Source organism: Equus quagga, chromosome 7, assembly GCF_021613505.1.
Source record: "Equus quagga isolate Etosha38 chromosome 7, UCLA_HA_Equagga_1.0, whole genome shotgun sequence".
Taxonomy (NCBI): Eukaryota; Metazoa; Chordata; class Mammalia; order Perissodactyla; family Equidae; genus Equus; species Equus quagga.
In genome coordinates this window covers 1,826,033-1,842,647 of record NC_060273.1, presented here as the reverse complement: position 1 = coordinate 1,842,647, position 16,615 = coordinate 1,826,033, and the positions used below count along the sequence as shown (strand labels likewise).

Sequence of the window (16,615 nt, the reverse complement as noted above, 5' to 3'; positions counted from 1 at the left end):
GGGAGCCAGGCTCTGTGCCTGGCACCCAACAGGAACTCTGTCCTAAGGAAGCAGTGAATGAACACATCTCCCTGTTTTTCTTTTTTTTTAGTTGTTAATTTTTATCAAGGGAACATAAGTTATAAATTAAGTGCTAGAATAAGGGAAAATAAAACTGTCATTCCTCACTCCGTCACACCCTAGTCATGCTTTTGACAGGCAACTGCTGCTGACACCTTGAGCTGTTCCTCCTAGTATCTACCCCCAATCTTAAAATCATAAATTTCACTGCTTTTCTAAAAATTGGTGGTCTGTTTTAAGGCGGTATAACATACTTTGAGTAAAGTGTGCACATCTTAACAATTACATCTGTTACATATGCATTCACCTGTGTGCCCATTCCCCAGACCAAGATAGAAAAGGTTTCACCTCCGCAGGGGGCTCCCATTGCCCCCTGATGAAATTAGGGATGCTAATCAGCTGACCTTAATATAAACAGAGCAGCCTGAATTATCCAGGTGGACCCAATGTAATCACAAATATTCTTAAGTGTGGAGGAGGGAGGCAGAGTCAGAGAAGGACCGGTGACAATGGAAATAGAGGTTGGAAACAGTGATGTACCTTATAGATGGAGGAAGGGGCCACGAGCCACGGAAGGCAGGCAGCCTCTAGAAGCTGGCAAAGGCAAAGAAATGGGTCCTTCCCTGGAGCCTCCAGAAGGAATGCAGCCCAGCTAAACCTTGATTTTTAGCCCACTGAGACCCATTTTGAACTTCTGAATCCCTGAACTGTAAGTTAAGAAATGCATGTTGTTTTAAGCCATTAAGTTTGTGGTAATTTGCTACAGCAGCAATGGGAAACTAATGCACCAGTAGATGCACAGAACATGCCCACCCAGCTATGACAACCGAAAACATCTGCTTGGGGGCAAAATCACCCTTGACTGAGAACCACTGACTTAGATTATCAATGACTATTTCCTTAATGTACCTGTTTTAGGCAGCGTCAAATGGCTTCCTACTGATGTAGATGAAGCTTTGACTCTCTTGCACCCCAATCACCCCACTTCTCATCTCTCCAACCTCCTAATATAACTTGGTCATAATTTTTGGCTAAATCCCTAGTCAGTGTTAACAGCATTGTGATCATGTATTGTTCTCTGTTGAGCCAAGTAGTGTACTATGGTTACGTTTCTTCTCTCATTGACGGCTGTCTTACTATTTTCCTTTGCTTGTTTTTCTATGTAGGCAGGCCTCGTTTCATTGACCTTCGCAGACACTGCGTTTTGTACAAGATCCTCCACCAGTAAAAAAAAAGTACGACTCACTGAAGCCTCAGAGGATGGGTAGCATTTTCTTAGCAATAAAATATTTTTTGAATTAAAGTATGCACATTTTTTTAGACAGAATGCTACTGTACACTTAATCGACCACAGTATAGTGTAAACAGAACTTTTTTTTTTTCTGAGGAAGATTCACCCTGAGCTAACATCTGTGCCAATCATCCTCTATTTTTTAGTATGTGGGCTGCGAGCACAGCATGGCTGCTAACAGAGTGTTGTAGGTCCATGCCTGGGAACCGAACCTGGGCCGCCGAAGTAGAGTGTGCTGAACTTAACCACTAAGGCACCAGGGCTGGCCAAACATAACTTTTATATGCACTGGGAAAACAAAACATTTGTGTGACTTGCTTTATTGTGGTATTTGCTTTATTGTGGTGGTCTGGAACTGAATTCTCAGCATCTCCAAGGTATGCCTGTATACTTATTTTGCTATTTTCCCCCTAAATGCTCCAAGAGATATGTCAAGTTCCTTGCAATAACTTTTCCCGATTCTCAACCACATGCAGTCACCCACTATCGATTCCATATCTCCTCGGGCGATTTCCCTTGGGGAGCTGGTGGCCTCCTACTCCGATCTGGACATCCACTTTCTCACACATCCACTCTCTATGCCTCTACACAGGCATCTTCTATCCCACACTTTCCTGTGGCTTTCGTCTGAGTTGGAGCCCCTGTTTCCTGGATTCCAGGTTTCCTTCCAGCTTGTACTCCCTAAAATTTTGGAGATAGCTTCACGTGAATGGGGACATGGGAGCTAAATAATTTGTCCTTTTTATGCCAGTGGCTTTATGCTTGATGGAACATTTTTCTGGGTACAGAATTTGTGGATGGAAATCATATTCTCTCCGAAATTTTCCCTGTTCTCTCTGAAATTCCTATTAATTAGATATTGTACCTTCTGGATTCAAACTTCTATCTTTTTATCTTCTCCATTTTCTATCTTTGTCTTTTTGTTCTGCTTGCTGGGAGATTTCTTCAACTTTATCTCCCATTTTGCTATTGAACTTTTGCTGGTCATATTTTGAATTTCTAACAGCTCTTTCTTGTTCTGATTGTTTTGCGGTTGTTATTGTTCAAGGCATCTTACTCTCATTTCATGGAAGCAATACCATTTCTGTGAATATCAAATACGGCTCATTCTGAAGTTTCCTTCTGCTCTCGTGGGGCCGCTTGCTCTGGTCCCTGTCCTTTGCGCCGCGGGCTTTCCTCACCGGTCTGGAGATGCTGGGCTGCCTGTCCGCATTTGTGAGTGAGATGCAGCAACACAGACTAGATGCTCTTTTTGTGGGGGCACGGCTTGCTGGGCGGTGGGCTTCACTCTAGGGTGGCTGGGCAGCAGGATAGCTTTTCATTCCCTAATGGGGCAGGAAGATCTTTTGTCTGGAGCCAGGCAATCTCCAGGGAAAAAACCTTCAGTCTCCTGCTGAGGGTGACTTGGGGGTGGATTGGACACAGGGATCAGGGCAGGTGGGGAGGGCCCAGACCCCTCAGTTCAATGCGTGCGTTTCCTGCACTCCTGTTTTCAGTCCCCTGCCTCAGCCCACCCTCAGATTCTGAGTGAAACTTCTCATCGGGGTTCTCCCGAAAGTCTTAAGGATGCTTTGTAAAATGAGTCACCCTTCGTCTTCTCCCTCTCATTCCAAAATTTGTTTACATCTTTCACCAGCTGCTTCTTCCCCTCCCATTCTCTTTGAGCTTGTGGATTAATAGTCTTATTCCTCGGCTGTCCTTTCAGCGGGGCTTTGTGAGAGTGAGATGACATCTGCATGCAGCCTGTCGACCAGGTGTAATGGTATGATGATCCTTGTTGTGCAAATGAGGAAGCTAATGGCTCAGTGAGCTGACCAAGGTCACCAGTGGCTGGACAGGGGTTTTAAGTCCATTTCTGTCTGATTTGAGCCCACTTCTGATTCTAAAGTCCAGGCTCATCCCCCACAACACAGTGCTTCTTTTCCAGAAGGGTTCGAGTTTGTACTGGCTTCCCTTGATGGCAGAAGAGAGATCTGAGTGTGCCTGGCCCCCAAGGGTAGGTAGGAGGCTCCCCACGCCTCCAGAGACCTGGCGCCCCAGGAGTCACTACCATCCATTCAACAAACCTGCCCTGATGCTTCTCTGCGCCATGACCCCGAGCTCAGCTGGATGTGCCAGCCATGAAGAAGACAAGTTCCCTGCCTGACTATTCTATCAGGATTAGGGGAGATTGACTTGGAGATTATGTTACCATGTATTGTCTCTTCTGATAAGGATTTGAAAAAGTTCTTATGGGGGGGGTGGGGGACAACGACATGGACATTGCCTGGTGACTAGACCCGTGTGTTCCAAATACAAGAGAGAGGTCTGGGCTGGAGAGAGATTTTGGTTTCCTGACATGGTTGTGATATTTAGCAAATAAAAATACAAGACGTCCAGTTAAATTTGAATTTCACATAAACAACGAATAACAACTTAGTATAAGTATGGCCCGTCAATATTTGGGGCATACTTACACTAAAACATTATTCCTTGTTCTTCTGAAATTCAAATTAAATTGGGGGTCCTGTGTTTCATCTGGCGGGCAACCGGACTCGATGGAGCCCCGGGGATCGAACGCCCGGAGGCGAGGCCTGGCCAGAGACGAGGGTCCATAGAGATGAGAGCCCGGGGTTGGACGCCTGGCGAGTCTGGCGAGCCAGCTGCGCCGGACCTCCGAGCCGTCTGCTCCGGCTAGAGCGCCCGGGGCCGGCGGCGCCGCTCTGGCCGGCGCCTCGCTGGGCCGGAAGTCGCGCGTGCACTTCCGCTGGGCCGGCCCGTTGCTGGGCGGGGCGGTGACGTCGTCCCGGAAGGGGCGGGCCCGCCGGGAGCCAGGCCGCGCCGCGCCGCGCCGGCCGGGAGGGGCCGGGAGCCCGGACCATGGCGGCGGCGGCGGGCACCGAGGGGCGGCGCGCGGCCCTGGAGGCTGCGGCGGCGGTGCCCGAACGGGGCGGCGGGAGCTGCGTGCTGTGCTGCGGGGACCTGGAGGCTACGGCGCTGGGCCGCTGCGACCACCCGGTGTGCTACCGCTGCTCCACCAAGATGCGGGTGCTGTGCGAGCAGCGCTACTGCGCCGTGTGCCGCGAGGAGCTGCGCCAGGTGCGCCGCGCCGGCCGGGCCGCGCGTTCGGGGCGCCGGGGCGGGGGCGCGGCCGGGCAGGGCGGCCCCGGGGCGGCGAGGCACCCGGTGGCCGGAAAGGGACTTTGCCTTCCTGGTGTCCGGCCGCGGGCCTGGCAGCGCCAGCTTCCAAAAATGAGGCCTGGCGGGGCCACCCGTGGTCGGGTCCCGCCCGTGGGGCAGATTGTGGGGCATCTGGGGGCGCCAGGCAGGAGGTGGCCGAGCTGGGTGGCAGAGGGATCGGTCCCTGTGGGGACAGAGCCTGGGGACTTTCCTCCTGTGTCCTGGGAATTCTTGCCAGGCCACAGGAAGGGGCATGATCAGAGCCAGAACTCCTCGACCTGCTCGTCTTTGGGAGTTTAATTCTCAGAGGTCTCCGCTCTGTTGGATGAGACAGGGTAAGGGGCATGTCTAGAGGCAATCTGTCTTGGAAGCAGAGGGTCAAACTGGGCATTTCCAGCCCAGCTGCCTTTCTGGGCTCCCCTGGGTGACTTGGAGCAAACTTCCTTCTGAGACTGGCGTTTTCATCTATGGAGTGGTAGAGGTACTCAGACCTGCCCACCAGAGGGAAGGCAGAACCATTGAGGTCTCTACAGGGCGCTTGGTGGCTGGAGAGAAAAGTGCTACTGAGTTTTCCTCCTTCTTGCCACTTCTGACTCGGGGGCTCAGCTCCAGAGTGAAGGGGGAACTGTTTCTCATCTGTCCAGACTTGGAATCCCTGGAAGGGTCAGGGGGCACCTGGAGCTTTCCTCCCCTCTCCCAACGCCAGCTGCTTGCTAAGAGCACCTAGCCAGAGCTCCCTTGGTTTGCTGTGCTTTGAGATGTTTGCTTCCAACGCTGAGGAATTCCTCTGGTTTGTTCATGCAAATCTTCAGCTGGCGACATCTGCCAGAGAATCTGACTTTCCTCTTCCTAGAAGTGATGCAGAAATGGCATTGTTGAGGGATAGATTTCTTCATTTTTCTTTTTTAAAAGTAGACCATTATGTTAAAGGAGCCAAGGAGATGCTGTAATCCCAAGAGCACTCCGTGGGCACCTACTCTGTACCTTACTGGAAAAAAGACACTTGGAGATGCTGTCAGTCTGTAATGGGGTGGACAGAGGTAGCCCTGGACCCGGGAGAGATCTGGGGTGTGGAAATAGCCGGAAAAACCTTGGGCCTGCGGCTTACTCAGAGGGCACCTCCTAGCTTTGCCAGAGCCTGCCTTGCCGACCAGTCTTTCATGGCATGACTGACCCATCTTTCATGACATGACGTAACTCCAGAACGGCCAGGTTTCCCAGCACACCTGTAGCTTCCTTCCAAGAAGGAAGGTGCTGCAGAGCCTCCAGCCCAGGGCACCACAGGTCTCACTCAGGAAGCCAGCAGACCCCTGTGTGTGGCATCTACGGCCAGCGTCTGGCCTCTGTCACTGCGTGTGGGTCCCACACCCTCCAAGTGCTCTGAGGCAAGGGGGTGTTGACACGAGCTGTCAGCAGGTTCCAGCTGGGGTGTGGTTTGGAATCGGGTGCCCATGGCCAAGTCTGGCCTTCCTCTCGGGCCTGCCCCATGTTGCTGGGCAGTAGGAGGGTGTCCTGGGAAGTTTGAGGAGATGATGCACGTCTCCGTTCGTCCTGCTGCCCTCCCACTCTTGGACTTGCGGCTCCACCCTAGCGTTTCCTGTTCCCCTGCGGAGTCCTCCACTGTCCTCTGAATATGTCCTGTGTCCCATGCCTGCTCAAAAATCCCACGGTGACCCAGTCCCTGAACCCTGCCTCTGTTCTGCCATCCCTTATGGGACTAAGTCTTTGTAGAAAATTGGGAGGAAAGCGTGCTAAGATGCTGTGTGGAACAGGCCAGTTCCGTTTGCTGGTTAATTCCTACACCTTGACTGAGTGTCTCCCTGTGCTGGCCCACAGGGGCAGGCGTTGGGACAAGCAGAACAGCCCTGCAGCTGCTGGTCAGGCCAGGAGCCAGATCAATCTAGATTCCCTGGCAGGTGCTCAGGGTGGAGGCCGAGGCAGGCTCCCAGCGGATGGGCAGTGGAGTCGCTGGTCTCAGGGCATGTGTTGCTGGTGGAGACTGATGGCAGGTCCCCAGGTTCCCATCTCCTCTTACCTCGTCACATCTTTCCCATAGGCCACTTTCTTCTGAAAGTTGATTCTCGTCTTGCTCTCCACCTTGCTCTGATCCCCAGTGATGCTGAAGAGGCTTGATGTGGCTGCTGTACAAAGTGAGATGTGTCTGAGCTGGGGGGGCCCTGCAGGCCACCTACTGCAGCCCACCCCCCATTTCACGGGCAGGAAGTGGGAGACGAGGCTGAGGCAGGTCAGGATGTGGTGCCTGCTGACTCAGGTCATGCCTTTCTGTTGTCAGTGCCCCGTCCCCACCACCCTGGTCCTCGCCCCCCTCCTCTAAGATCGGCCCTGCTCTGTCCTCATCTGGGTTCCTATACTCTAGGTGGGGTGACCCCCAGGCTCCCACCCCGTATTCCTTCCCCTGCCCCAGGCCCACCCCTCACCATCCAGCTCACTCTTGCTGGCACCACCCTCCTCTCACACACTCACTCTTCATGAGTGCCCGCTGCATACCGGGAGTGGGGAGCAGTGAGGCCTCAGGCAGAAACTCACACTCGTCTCTGTGGGGGGCCCGAAAGGGGCTCTGTCACCTCGGTCTCCCTCTCACTCTCCTCAGGGACTGGCCTGGCCATCCTGGGGCCTACCCAGGAGCGCCCTTTCCCCCTTGGTCATTTACTGCCTGACGCACCCAGTGGCTACCGAGGATGGTCCATCCTCCAGTGTCTAGGCCTGGCCTGTGTCTCTGTCCTCAGACCTGTGATCCTTCTCATCAGGGTGATCACCGGGGTGGGTGGGTCTCAGGCCATACTAGTTGGACCCCTGGTGGGTTCCTGCCCATCCCTAACTGAGCTGCCACACCCGCATCTTTGTCCAGCCGCTTGGTCTTGCCGCTTGCCTCACCCTCTGCTAGGGGCAGGGACTCAGGCTGCCCTGTCATTCCTGCATTGTCTGCTCATCGCCGGCCTCTGGTACAGGCCTGGGGGTGCTCCAGTCCTGGTCTCTACTTCACTACTTCCGCGCCCTGGCTCCAAACCCACTCACCCTCATTCTCAAACAAAGCCAGCTTTGAGCCTGCATGTCCACGGCCACTTTCCTTTCCTAAACCTCTTTCCCAAGCCTCTTCCTGTGGTTCCAGGCCCTTCCTCAGCCATCCCAGTGTCCCCCTTCTCCTGGCCTGGCTCAGGTGTGCCTAGCCTGGGCTGCCCCACCAAACTGCTCAAGAGGGTCAGACACCCCACCGAAGCAGCCAGGCACTCGTTCTTGAGACCCATACCCTACCTCTGTTCAGGGCGAGGGTGCCTGCAGCCTGAGGAGACACCCACTGTGGTGGATCAGAGAGACATTTGAGAGGAGGGCACCCGAGCGGGGTGAGGTGGTAGTGATGGTGGCGTCCCGGAGCGGGTTTCCTCTGGGAAAGGAAGTCATTCCTCTGCTGAGTTTGTTGGACTCAGATGCTTTTTGGCAGCCTGGGAGGTTCCCTCGCAGGCAGATGCTGGGACTCCCAAATCTGCCACCTTGTGTTGCCTCAGCGGAGCTAGGATGCTGAGTCCCGGCAGTCAGTTCCACAAGAGACTTTGCGCTCTGTGCTCTTCCAGCAGCATCCTGAGCAGCTCATGGCCCTTCACCCCCAGGTCATCTCTGTTATCCTCAGGCAGAAGGCAGTAGGAACTGGGGTCTGGGCTGGAGAGGCACCTTTGGGAGTGGTTGGAAGGCAGGGCTAGGCATGGGCTTGCCCTTGGAGGGCAGATTCCATGGGAAGAGGCCAGGTGAAGCCTGGGGAGAAAGCTGGGGGAGGGGGTGTAGAGGCGGAGCTGCCACTCCTCTTTGAAGACAGGTCATGGGAGCGCAGCTAGGATGAGGTGTCCACCAGAGCTCAAGCTCAGCATGTGGCAGGTGGCCACGTTCATCCTGCCAAGCCTTGCCAGATGTGACAACAAAGGGGAGAAAGGCCTGTTGGGGTGCTATTCATCCCCACGGCCCCCCAGAATGGGTGCGACTGGACCCTGACACCTCCCCTGGGCTCCTGTGGGGGCAGACTTGGGTGTCAGCTCCTCTTCCCTCAGATCCCCTCCCCCTCGCCCCAGGGAGCCAGTTTGAACTACCCTGCTGCAGGGGGACAGTATGACCACCCACTCTCCCCACCCAGTCCTACGCGTTCCCGAGTTCATGACCATTCTGATCCCAGACATCTTCCTTAGCTCAGCCTAAATATAACAGGGATGACCTTGACATGACCTTTCCCAAGGTGACAATGTCCCCCGGGTATGCTGGTGAGGGCTCTGAGCTAAGGCAAGTGACCAGCTCCAGGCTAGGAGGACACTGGTGGACTGGGAAGGGGAAAAGAGAGGAGGTGATGGGCCAGTGTGGTCTTGATCTGAGGGAGGAGAGTGGGGCCAGAGAGAATGGGGCTGTAGGACGAGGGTGCAGTGCCCTTGTTGGTTCAGAGGGGAGGCCTGAGCCTGTAAGAGGGCCCCAGGAGCCATGCTGAGGGTGCTGGGGCAAGGAGTTTGTCATCATACAGTGCCGGGGTCTGTGGAGGGGCAGAGCAGGCCGCCAGGCCCAGCAGGCCTTCCCTGAGAGTGCAGAGACCCCTGAGAACGGCCCCTGCTGAGGCACACCAGCTCGTCGGGCACCCACACACAGCCCGGGTAACAGGCAGGAAGCTGACGGAGAGCGGCCAGGGGCTGTGACCGAGTCCTTTGGGGGAGCCCCTCTCCTGTGGCATCATGGAAACATCATGGGTGGATGGAGGGTGGCCTGGCCTTGATGCATGGTCACCTGACTCGTCCTGGCCTGTCAGCGTTAGTTATTTCCTTAGCTGCTTCTTGGACTGCGTCTCTCCTCTCTCCCTGTGAAAGCTGTCCTGTGCTCAACATCCATGTGATGAAGCACTGGTTTGCAGGGTCATTTGGTCCCTGTCACTGCCCTTGGGGGTCACTGCCCCTGGGGTGGCATCATCTGTCAGCAGGTGTGGGTTTGGCTGTGGATGAGTGGGAGCCAGCCGCCCCCTGGTGGTGAGGCCTGGCGTTGTATCTCTGTCCTGGCACCCCCAGGTGGGTGGATGCCAGTAAAGAGGAGGCAGCCTGGGCTAGCCCAGGGCAGTGGAGGGGGCTGCCTGCTGAGGCCTGCCTCAGGCCTCCCAGGAGGGACCCTGAATACCTCCCTTTCTCCTTAGCCTGACGGCATCCTCCAGTGGGTGTCCACAGCCCTGCTCACCAGTCCCTCTTACTTTCGGTTCCAGGTGGTCTTCGGGAAGAAGCTTCCCGCCTTTGCCACCATCCCCATCCACCAGCTGCAACACGAGAAGAAGTATGACATCTACTTTGCTGATGGGAAAGTGTTTGCCTTGTACAGGTGAGAAAGGAATCCTCAGCCCGGGATTCCGAGGGTCTGCAGCCAGCCTGTGTCTGCGGGCACTTTGTGGTGGGGACAGGCGCATCCCCATCACCTCCTGTGCTCCTCACAATCCTCAGGTGGGTGGAGGCACTTGGTGTGGCATAAACATCAGGGCCAGGTAGCTGCGTTCCTGTCCTCGGTTCCCTCTCCTGTAACGGGGGATGCGCACAGCATTGCTCCTAGGGTGGTGATAGAGACGGGGTGGGGGGAATTCAGGGGAGCACTCCTAGTGTGGCACACAGCACCTGCTTTCTGGGGCTCTCTGAGGTGCATGCGAGCTCCTGCAAGTCAGGCTCTTAGCCCATAGTGGGAAAACCCCATAAAGGGGTACAGCTGTTATGGGGGTAGTTCTCATCCTCCAGGTGAGGGGTGGCCCCCTGGCTCGGCTAGAACCTAGGCTGTTAACCTCCGTCCCCTGTCTGGCCTCAGTCATCATGTCCACCTGACACAGGGTTAGTCTCCTGGATCATGGACCCGCCCCATCATGTGGCCCCGGGCCCAGCACTACCTGACTCAGTGGCTGAAGTGATGGAGGACACGGGTGGGAGTGCCTGTCCTCCTGGCTCCTGCTTCCATGTCTGCAGGGGTGTGGAGCCAGGGGCCGTGGGGAGGCACCAGTGCTTGCTGTGGACAGTGATGCTGAATGCCCCTGGGGGCTCCTGGTGTCTCCCCAGGCAGCTGCTGCAGCACGAGTGCCCACGGTGCCCTGAGTTGCCACCTTTCGGTCTCTTTGGGGACCTGGAGCAGCACATGCGGAAGCAGCATGAGCTCTTCTGCTGCAAGCTGTGCCTCAAACACCTCAAGGTGCGCCCCACCCCCACAGCACCTGCCTGAGGCTCTCGGGGACCCAAGCAGAGCCCTGGGCAGTGGTAGATAGTGGCCAGGCCCTGTAGACGGGGTGGTTTGGGAGCAGGGGGCTCAGTCAAACAGCTGTGAGGGGTTTGTTGCTGTCACTGACCCTGGACAGGTTGCACACTGCCTCGGCAGGGAGGGGCTCCTGGTCTGGGGGCTCTGGGGCAGAAGGGCACCCCAGGATCCTTCTCTGTTCTTGGGCAGTGGGGAGGACTGGGAGGCCTGGGAGCCACCACCATGTGCCCAGCCCCCTGTTCCCTGCAGATCTTCACATATGAGCGCAAGTGGTACTCGCGCAAGGACCTGGCACGGCACCGCATGCAGGGGGACCCTGACGACACATCGCACCGTGGGCACCCGCTCTGTAAGTTCTGCGACGAGCGCTACCTGGACAACGACGAGCTGCTCAAGCACCTACGCCGTGACCACTACTTCTGCCATTTCTGTGACTCGGATGGGGCCCAAGACTACTACAGGTGGGTGCGGGCGGCACAGGGGACCCCCAGGACACCCCAAGTGGGCTGGGCACAGGCTGCTGGTTGGAGTGGTGGGGCCAACAACACCTGCTGACACCCCGCCTCTGCCAGTGACTACGCCTACCTGCGCGAGCACTTTCGGGAGAAGCACTTCCTGTGCGAGGAGGGCCGCTGCAGCACTGAACAGTTCACCCATGCCTTCCGCACGGAGATCGACCTCAAGGCGCACAGAACAGCCTGCCACAGCCGGAGCCGAGCCGAGGCCCGCCAGAACCGCCAGATTGACCTGCAGTTCAGCTACACGCCACGGCACTCTCGCCGGAACGAGGGTGAGCAAGGCCTCCAGCCCAGTGCCCTGCTCTGGAGGCCTCAGACCTAGGTCCTGATCTGCCCCCTGTTGTGTCAGCGGGGAGAAGGGACACACCTGCTGACCCTCGTCTCTTCGCCCATGGGACAAGCCTCGAGCGCTTGAGCACACTACGACTACAGGGAGCTCTCTGCTCCAGCCAGCTCTGTGGTGTCTTGAATCTGCTGTTCTGGGGCCCTCAGGGGTCAGGAGCATTACTGAGTGCCTGCTCTGTGTGGGCCTGCCAGCCCAGGCCCCTCTCCCAGCCCACTTCATGCTCTGACTGGTGCCCAGGCTGTGGAGGCCATGAGGTATCTGAGCCTGTCCCCCAGCTCACATGCTGCGGGGGGCTGGGGAACCGCTGCTCTTGATGCCAGAGCACTGGCCTCGGGATGGCCCGGGCCCATAACAGGCTGTGTGCTGGCCACAGGGGTCGTCGGTGGCGAGGACTACGAGGAGGTGGACAGGTACAACCGCCAGGGCCGCGTGGGCCGGGCTAGCGGTCGCGGAGCCCAGCAGAGCCGCCGAGGAAGCTGGAGGTACAAAAGGTGGGAGGATTTGCATGCCACTGACATTCTCCTGGCACCGCCTGATGCGGTGGCAGTGGCCGGCAGCTGGCGGGGAACAGTCACAGGGGTCAGGGGACTTTGGCCTTCTGGCATCTGGTGTCCTGGGCATGGCAGCAGGGTCTGTTCAGTGTCCCCAGCGAGCAGGAGTTTCCTCTTCCTTCTAATTTCCACCAGAGACGCCAGGACCCTGCGGGTTGGGGCGAGTGAGAAGGGTGTGTGTCACTTGGGGGTTCAGAGCAGTTGTGTCCTGAAGCACCGGTGTGGCAGGCACACACTCAGGTTGGGGGTGGACCCCAGATGCTCTCTCAGAACCCTGGGCCCAGGTGCTGCCCAGGGAGCCACAGCCCGAGGCTGGCAGGCCGTTGTGTCCTGCTGCCTCCACAGCGCCCTCTGCTGGCCGCAGGCCTGGCTCCTGGCAGCCTCCTGGTGTCCAGTCTTCCCAGGGGCAAGGCCCCTCGCCTTGCACACCACTGTAGTCCTGAGCCTTGCCCAGCCTGAAGTCCTCCCCATCCCAGGGAAGAAGAGGACCGAGAAGTGGCGGCTGCCATCCGGGCCTCAGTGGCCGCACAGCAGCAGCAGCAGCAGGAGGCACGTAGGAGCGAGGACCGAGAAGAGGGTGGCAGGCTCAAGAAGGAGGAGGCAGGGGCACGAGGGACCGAGGAGCCCCGTGGCCCCCGGCGCCCACCCCGGACTCAAGGCGAAGGCCCGGGTGAGCAGACCCTGCCTGCAGGCAGTTCTGCCCAGGCCTCGAAGCACCTGGGAGGTGAGAGAGAGGTTCCTGACGAGCAAGGTGCCTGGGACTGGCCGGGCCCCACCCTTGAGGTCAACAAGAATCCATACTCTGCCTGGTCACCCCAAAGGGTCTGTTCCCACCCTGGTCGGCCCTGACAGAGGGTCTTTTGGCATCTTGTAGTTCCCAAGGAAGCCACAGCAAATGGTCCTGTAAGCCAAGAGGCCTTCCCAGCAAACAGCCTGGCCTCAGGGGCCACACTTCCGAGGTACACATGCACGAGCTGGGGTGAGGGTGCAGGGATCCTGGGGGGTGGGTGTGGGGCAGGCCAAGGTCACTGACTCTTCTCCTGTCCCCGGGCTCAGCACCCTCCCACCCCCGACTTCAGAGCTCAAGGACGAAGACTTCCCCAGTCTCTGTGCCTCCACTTCCTCTTCTTGCTCTGCGGCGGCAGCCCTGGGCCCTGTGGGGCTGGCACTGGTGTACCCTGTTCCCACCAGGGGCAGGAGCACCTTCCAGGAGGACGACTTCCCTGCCTTGGTGTCCTCTGCCTCCAAGCCCAGCACTGCCCCCACCAGCCTCATCTCTGCTTGGAACAGCAGCAGTAGCAAGAAGGTGGCACATCCCACCCTAGGGGCCCAGGCTGCCAGCGGGAGCAGCCAGCCCCCCAGAAAAGCTGGGAAGGGGGGCAAGGGTGGCAAGAAAGGCGGGCCACCTCCCGTAGAGGAGGAGGAGGATGGGGAGGAGGACGGCCATGCCGGCCGCACCACCCAGGAGCTGCGCAGCGTGCCCACCACGGTCGCCGTCTCCTCCCTGCTGGCACTGGCCTCCACCCAGACCGTCACCAAGGTCGGCAAGAAGAAGAAGGTGGGCTCCGAGAAGCCGGGTGCCACACCACCCCCACCACTGCCCCCTGACAAAGACAGGCCCCCTGGAGGTGAGCAGGCCCCCACGGGTAGAGCTGAGGGGCCAGTTGCTGTCATCGTCAATGGACACACAGAGGGGCCGGCACCGGCTCGGAACATCCCTAAGGAACCCCCTGGGCTCCCGCGGCCCCTGGGGCCCCTCCCCTGCCCCACACCCCAGGAAGACTTCCCAGCACTTGGCGGCCCCTGCCCACCCAGGATGCCCCCTCCCCCAGGTACGTACACCTGGCTTGGGCCTGCTTTGGGCATCTGGAAGGGGCCAGGGTCGCAGAGTTGGGCTAGAGCTTCTGGGCCCGAGAGGAACACAGCCTGAGGTTGTGGGGTGCAGGGCAGTCACAGGTCTGCACATGGGGAGAGGTGAGCCTCTGTGGTGGTTTCTAGCTGCCTCGAAAGCCTAGTGTCCAAGTTTGGATGCAGGTGCCACGATGTGTGAACGGTGTGACCATGGTCTGCCACTTAACCTCTTTGTGTCCCTTTCCTCCCTATAAAACAAGGCAGTCCTAGTGCCCCTCAAGATGGGGGCACATGAGTTAATTTAGGCCAGGATTTGCTGTGAGGGAGTGCAGCCAGTGTGCTGGCTCTTGGCATCCCTAGGCCCTGGATCTGCTGTGCAGGGGAGGTGTGGCCTAGGGACGAAGCCTGACCTGGCTGAGCTGGGCAACCTGTGGGAAGTGGGGGACTGAGGCCTGGCTGTGCTCAGCCAACAAGGGCCACAGTCTGGGTCTTGCTGTGCCACCCCCACAGGCTTCAACACTGTGGTGCTCCTGAAGGGCACTCCACCCCCACCTCCACCAGGTTTGGTACCTGCCATCAGCAAGCCACCCCCTGGCTTCTCCAGCCTCTTGCCCAGCCCCCACTCGGCCTGCATCCCCACCACTACCACCACCACAAAAGTGTAAGTGTGGGTGGGCCTCCTGGCCTTGCGCCCCTGGGAACCGGGAGGGAGTGCACCCCAAAGGCTGAAGCCGCCACCTCTTCCCCATTTCCCGTCCCCTGAACCCAGGCTGACCCCTGCGCCAAGGGCCTACTTGGTCCCTGAGAACTTCCGGGAGAGGAATCTGCAGCTCATCCAGTCCATCAAGGACTTCCTGCAGAGCGATGAGGCCCGCTTCAGCAAGTTCAAGAGCCACTCGGGGGAGTTCAGACAGGTCAGGCGGGGCGAGAGTTCGGGGGGCCAGCCTGGCGACCTGGGGCCCAGGCCTGGGCCGGGTGTGACCAGGTCTGGCTCTGGGTGGCAGGGCATGATCTCCGCAGCCCAGTATTACAAGAGCTGCCGGGACCTGCTCGGGGAGAACTTCCAGAAGATTTTCAACGAGCTGCTGGTGCTCCTGCCCGACACGACCAAGCAGCAGGAGCTGCTGTCCGCGCACACAGACTTCTGCGGCCGCGAGAGGCCTCCTGGCACCAAGGCCAAGAAGAACAAGAAGAGTGCGTGGCAGACCAGCACCCGGCAGATGGGCCTAGACTGCTGTGTGTGCCCCGCCTGCCAGCAGGTGCTTGCGCATGGCGACGTCAGCAGCCACCAGGCGCTGCATGCTGCCCGGGACGACGACTTCCCCTCCCTGCAAGCCATTACCAGGATCCTCACGTAGCTCCCGCCAGTGTAGGCAGAAGCTGCCATACCCATGAGCCTCCTTTCTCCTTCCTCCTCCTCCTGGGCTGCCAGGCAGCCAGGTAGGGCCCCGGTGAGGCCGCCTGCTCAGGCCCCTCGGCCTGCTAGCCTGCCAGGGGTCGCTGGGAAGGCCCCCCTGCCCCATCAGCACACCGTCATGCAGGAGTCCATTCGGTTTCCTCCTGGGAACTGGGCAGAGGCCCCTGCCTCGGCAGCGGGCCAGTGTTGGTTTGTACTCTCATGCTTTTGGAAGCTGCCAGGGGAGGGAAGGGCCAGCATGCCAGGACCTGTCCGTGCTGTCAGAGCCAGTGGCCACAGCGGCCTGATCTGGGACCTCCTGAGCCTGAGGGCAATGGCACTGCGGCCCTCGAGCTGGAAGCTGTGGGTCCACTGCTGCTGGAGTCAGATGTTGAGTGTGTTGTGTAAACAGTTGGCTGTTTCGTGATTCAAGAATGTTCAGGATTAAAAGCAGACAAGAAATTGTGCTACTTGAAGTTGAATCTTTTTACGAAACAAGCTGAATCTGGGATCGCAAATTGCCTCTGACCTTTTATAAGACAGTTTATCTTCAAATAAATTTATTTTGCAATAATGCACAGAGCTGGTGTTCTGAGCTTCTCTGCCTTCTGAGGTCACCCTGCAGCCAGGGCGACTGAGAATTGTCAGACGCTCCAGCTCAGGCGGTTGGCCAGTGCGCACTGGGGTGGAGGAAGGCCCGTGGGGAGAGCTGGCCAGCAGGGCTTTGCTGCTCACAGGCAGCGGCAGCCAACCGTGGGCCCCGGTCCTGGAGGTCTGGCACTGCCCAAGCCTTCCAGGAACAGACGCAGCCACGCTTGACCTATACTCGTGCACTGAGTAAAGCTGTCCGTCCAGAATGTGGGAGTCATAACAGACGCACAGTCCACATCCACAGACTGGTGAAAGAGCTGCTGAAGATAAACTCTAACAAGAACCATTTAGAAACAGTGGAGGCCATGTCTGAAATACTGTAAGAAAATCATTTGTGTTTAGTTATTTGGATCTAGTATTTTGGGAGGGGACCAGACACATGTTGAAATCATACAGTCATGTCGCTTCACAACGGGGATACGTTCTGAGAAATGTGTCCTTAGGCGATGTCGTCACTGTGTGAAGATCATCGAGTTGACTTTACAAACCTAGATGGCATAGCCTGCTGCACACCAGGCTCTAGAGTACTGATGG

General features: G+C 57.8%; 1 protein-coding gene across 4 annotated transcripts; it reads left to right on the top strand.

The window, feature by feature from the left end:
• Nucleotides 1-4,167: 4,167 nt before the first annotated feature.
• On the top strand, nucleotides 4,168-16,011 carry ZNF598 (zinc finger protein 598, E3 ubiquitin ligase). 4 transcript variants are annotated; one of them, XM_046668296.1, is made up of 12 exons: nucleotides 4,168-4,429; nucleotides 9,747-9,859; nucleotides 10,576-10,705; nucleotides 11,018-11,229; nucleotides 11,341-11,558; nucleotides 12,006-12,114; nucleotides 12,660-12,907; nucleotides 13,058-13,142; nucleotides 13,240-14,015; nucleotides 14,545-14,695; nucleotides 14,804-14,948; nucleotides 15,039-16,010. In XM_046668296.1, exons 1-12 carry the CDS (start codon nucleotides 4,211-4,213, stop codon nucleotides 15,390-15,392), a joined length of 2,760 nt encoding a protein of 919 aa, XP_046524252.1. In that variant the 5' UTR covers nucleotides 4,168-4,210; the 3' UTR covers nucleotides 15,393-16,010. The 4 variants fall into 4 exon arrangements, with proteins under 4 accessions (XP_046524252.1, XP_046524251.1, XP_046524253.1 ...); XM_046668295.1 differs by having other exon boundaries at nucleotides 12,006-12,123; XM_046668297.1 differs by having other exon boundaries at nucleotides 12,006-12,123; nucleotides 12,660-12,853; nucleotides 15,039-16,009.
• Nucleotides 16,012-16,615: the final 604 nt, after the last annotated feature.

Excerpts from the sequence above, each read along its gene's own strand:
- ZNF598 (XM_046668295.1), top strand. The coding sequence starts at position 4,211 with ATGGCGGCGGCGGCGGGCACCGAGGGGCGGCGCGCGGCCCTGGAGGCT. Across the intron at positions 13,143-13,239 it reads TCAGGGGCCACACTTCCGAG|CACCCTCCCACCCCCGACTT; the intron begins GTACACATGCAC and ends CCCCGGGCTCAG. Across the intron at positions 14,016-14,544 it reads CAGGATGCCCCCTCCCCCAG|GCTTCAACACTGTGGTGCTC; the intron begins GTACGTACACCT and ends CCACCCCCACAG.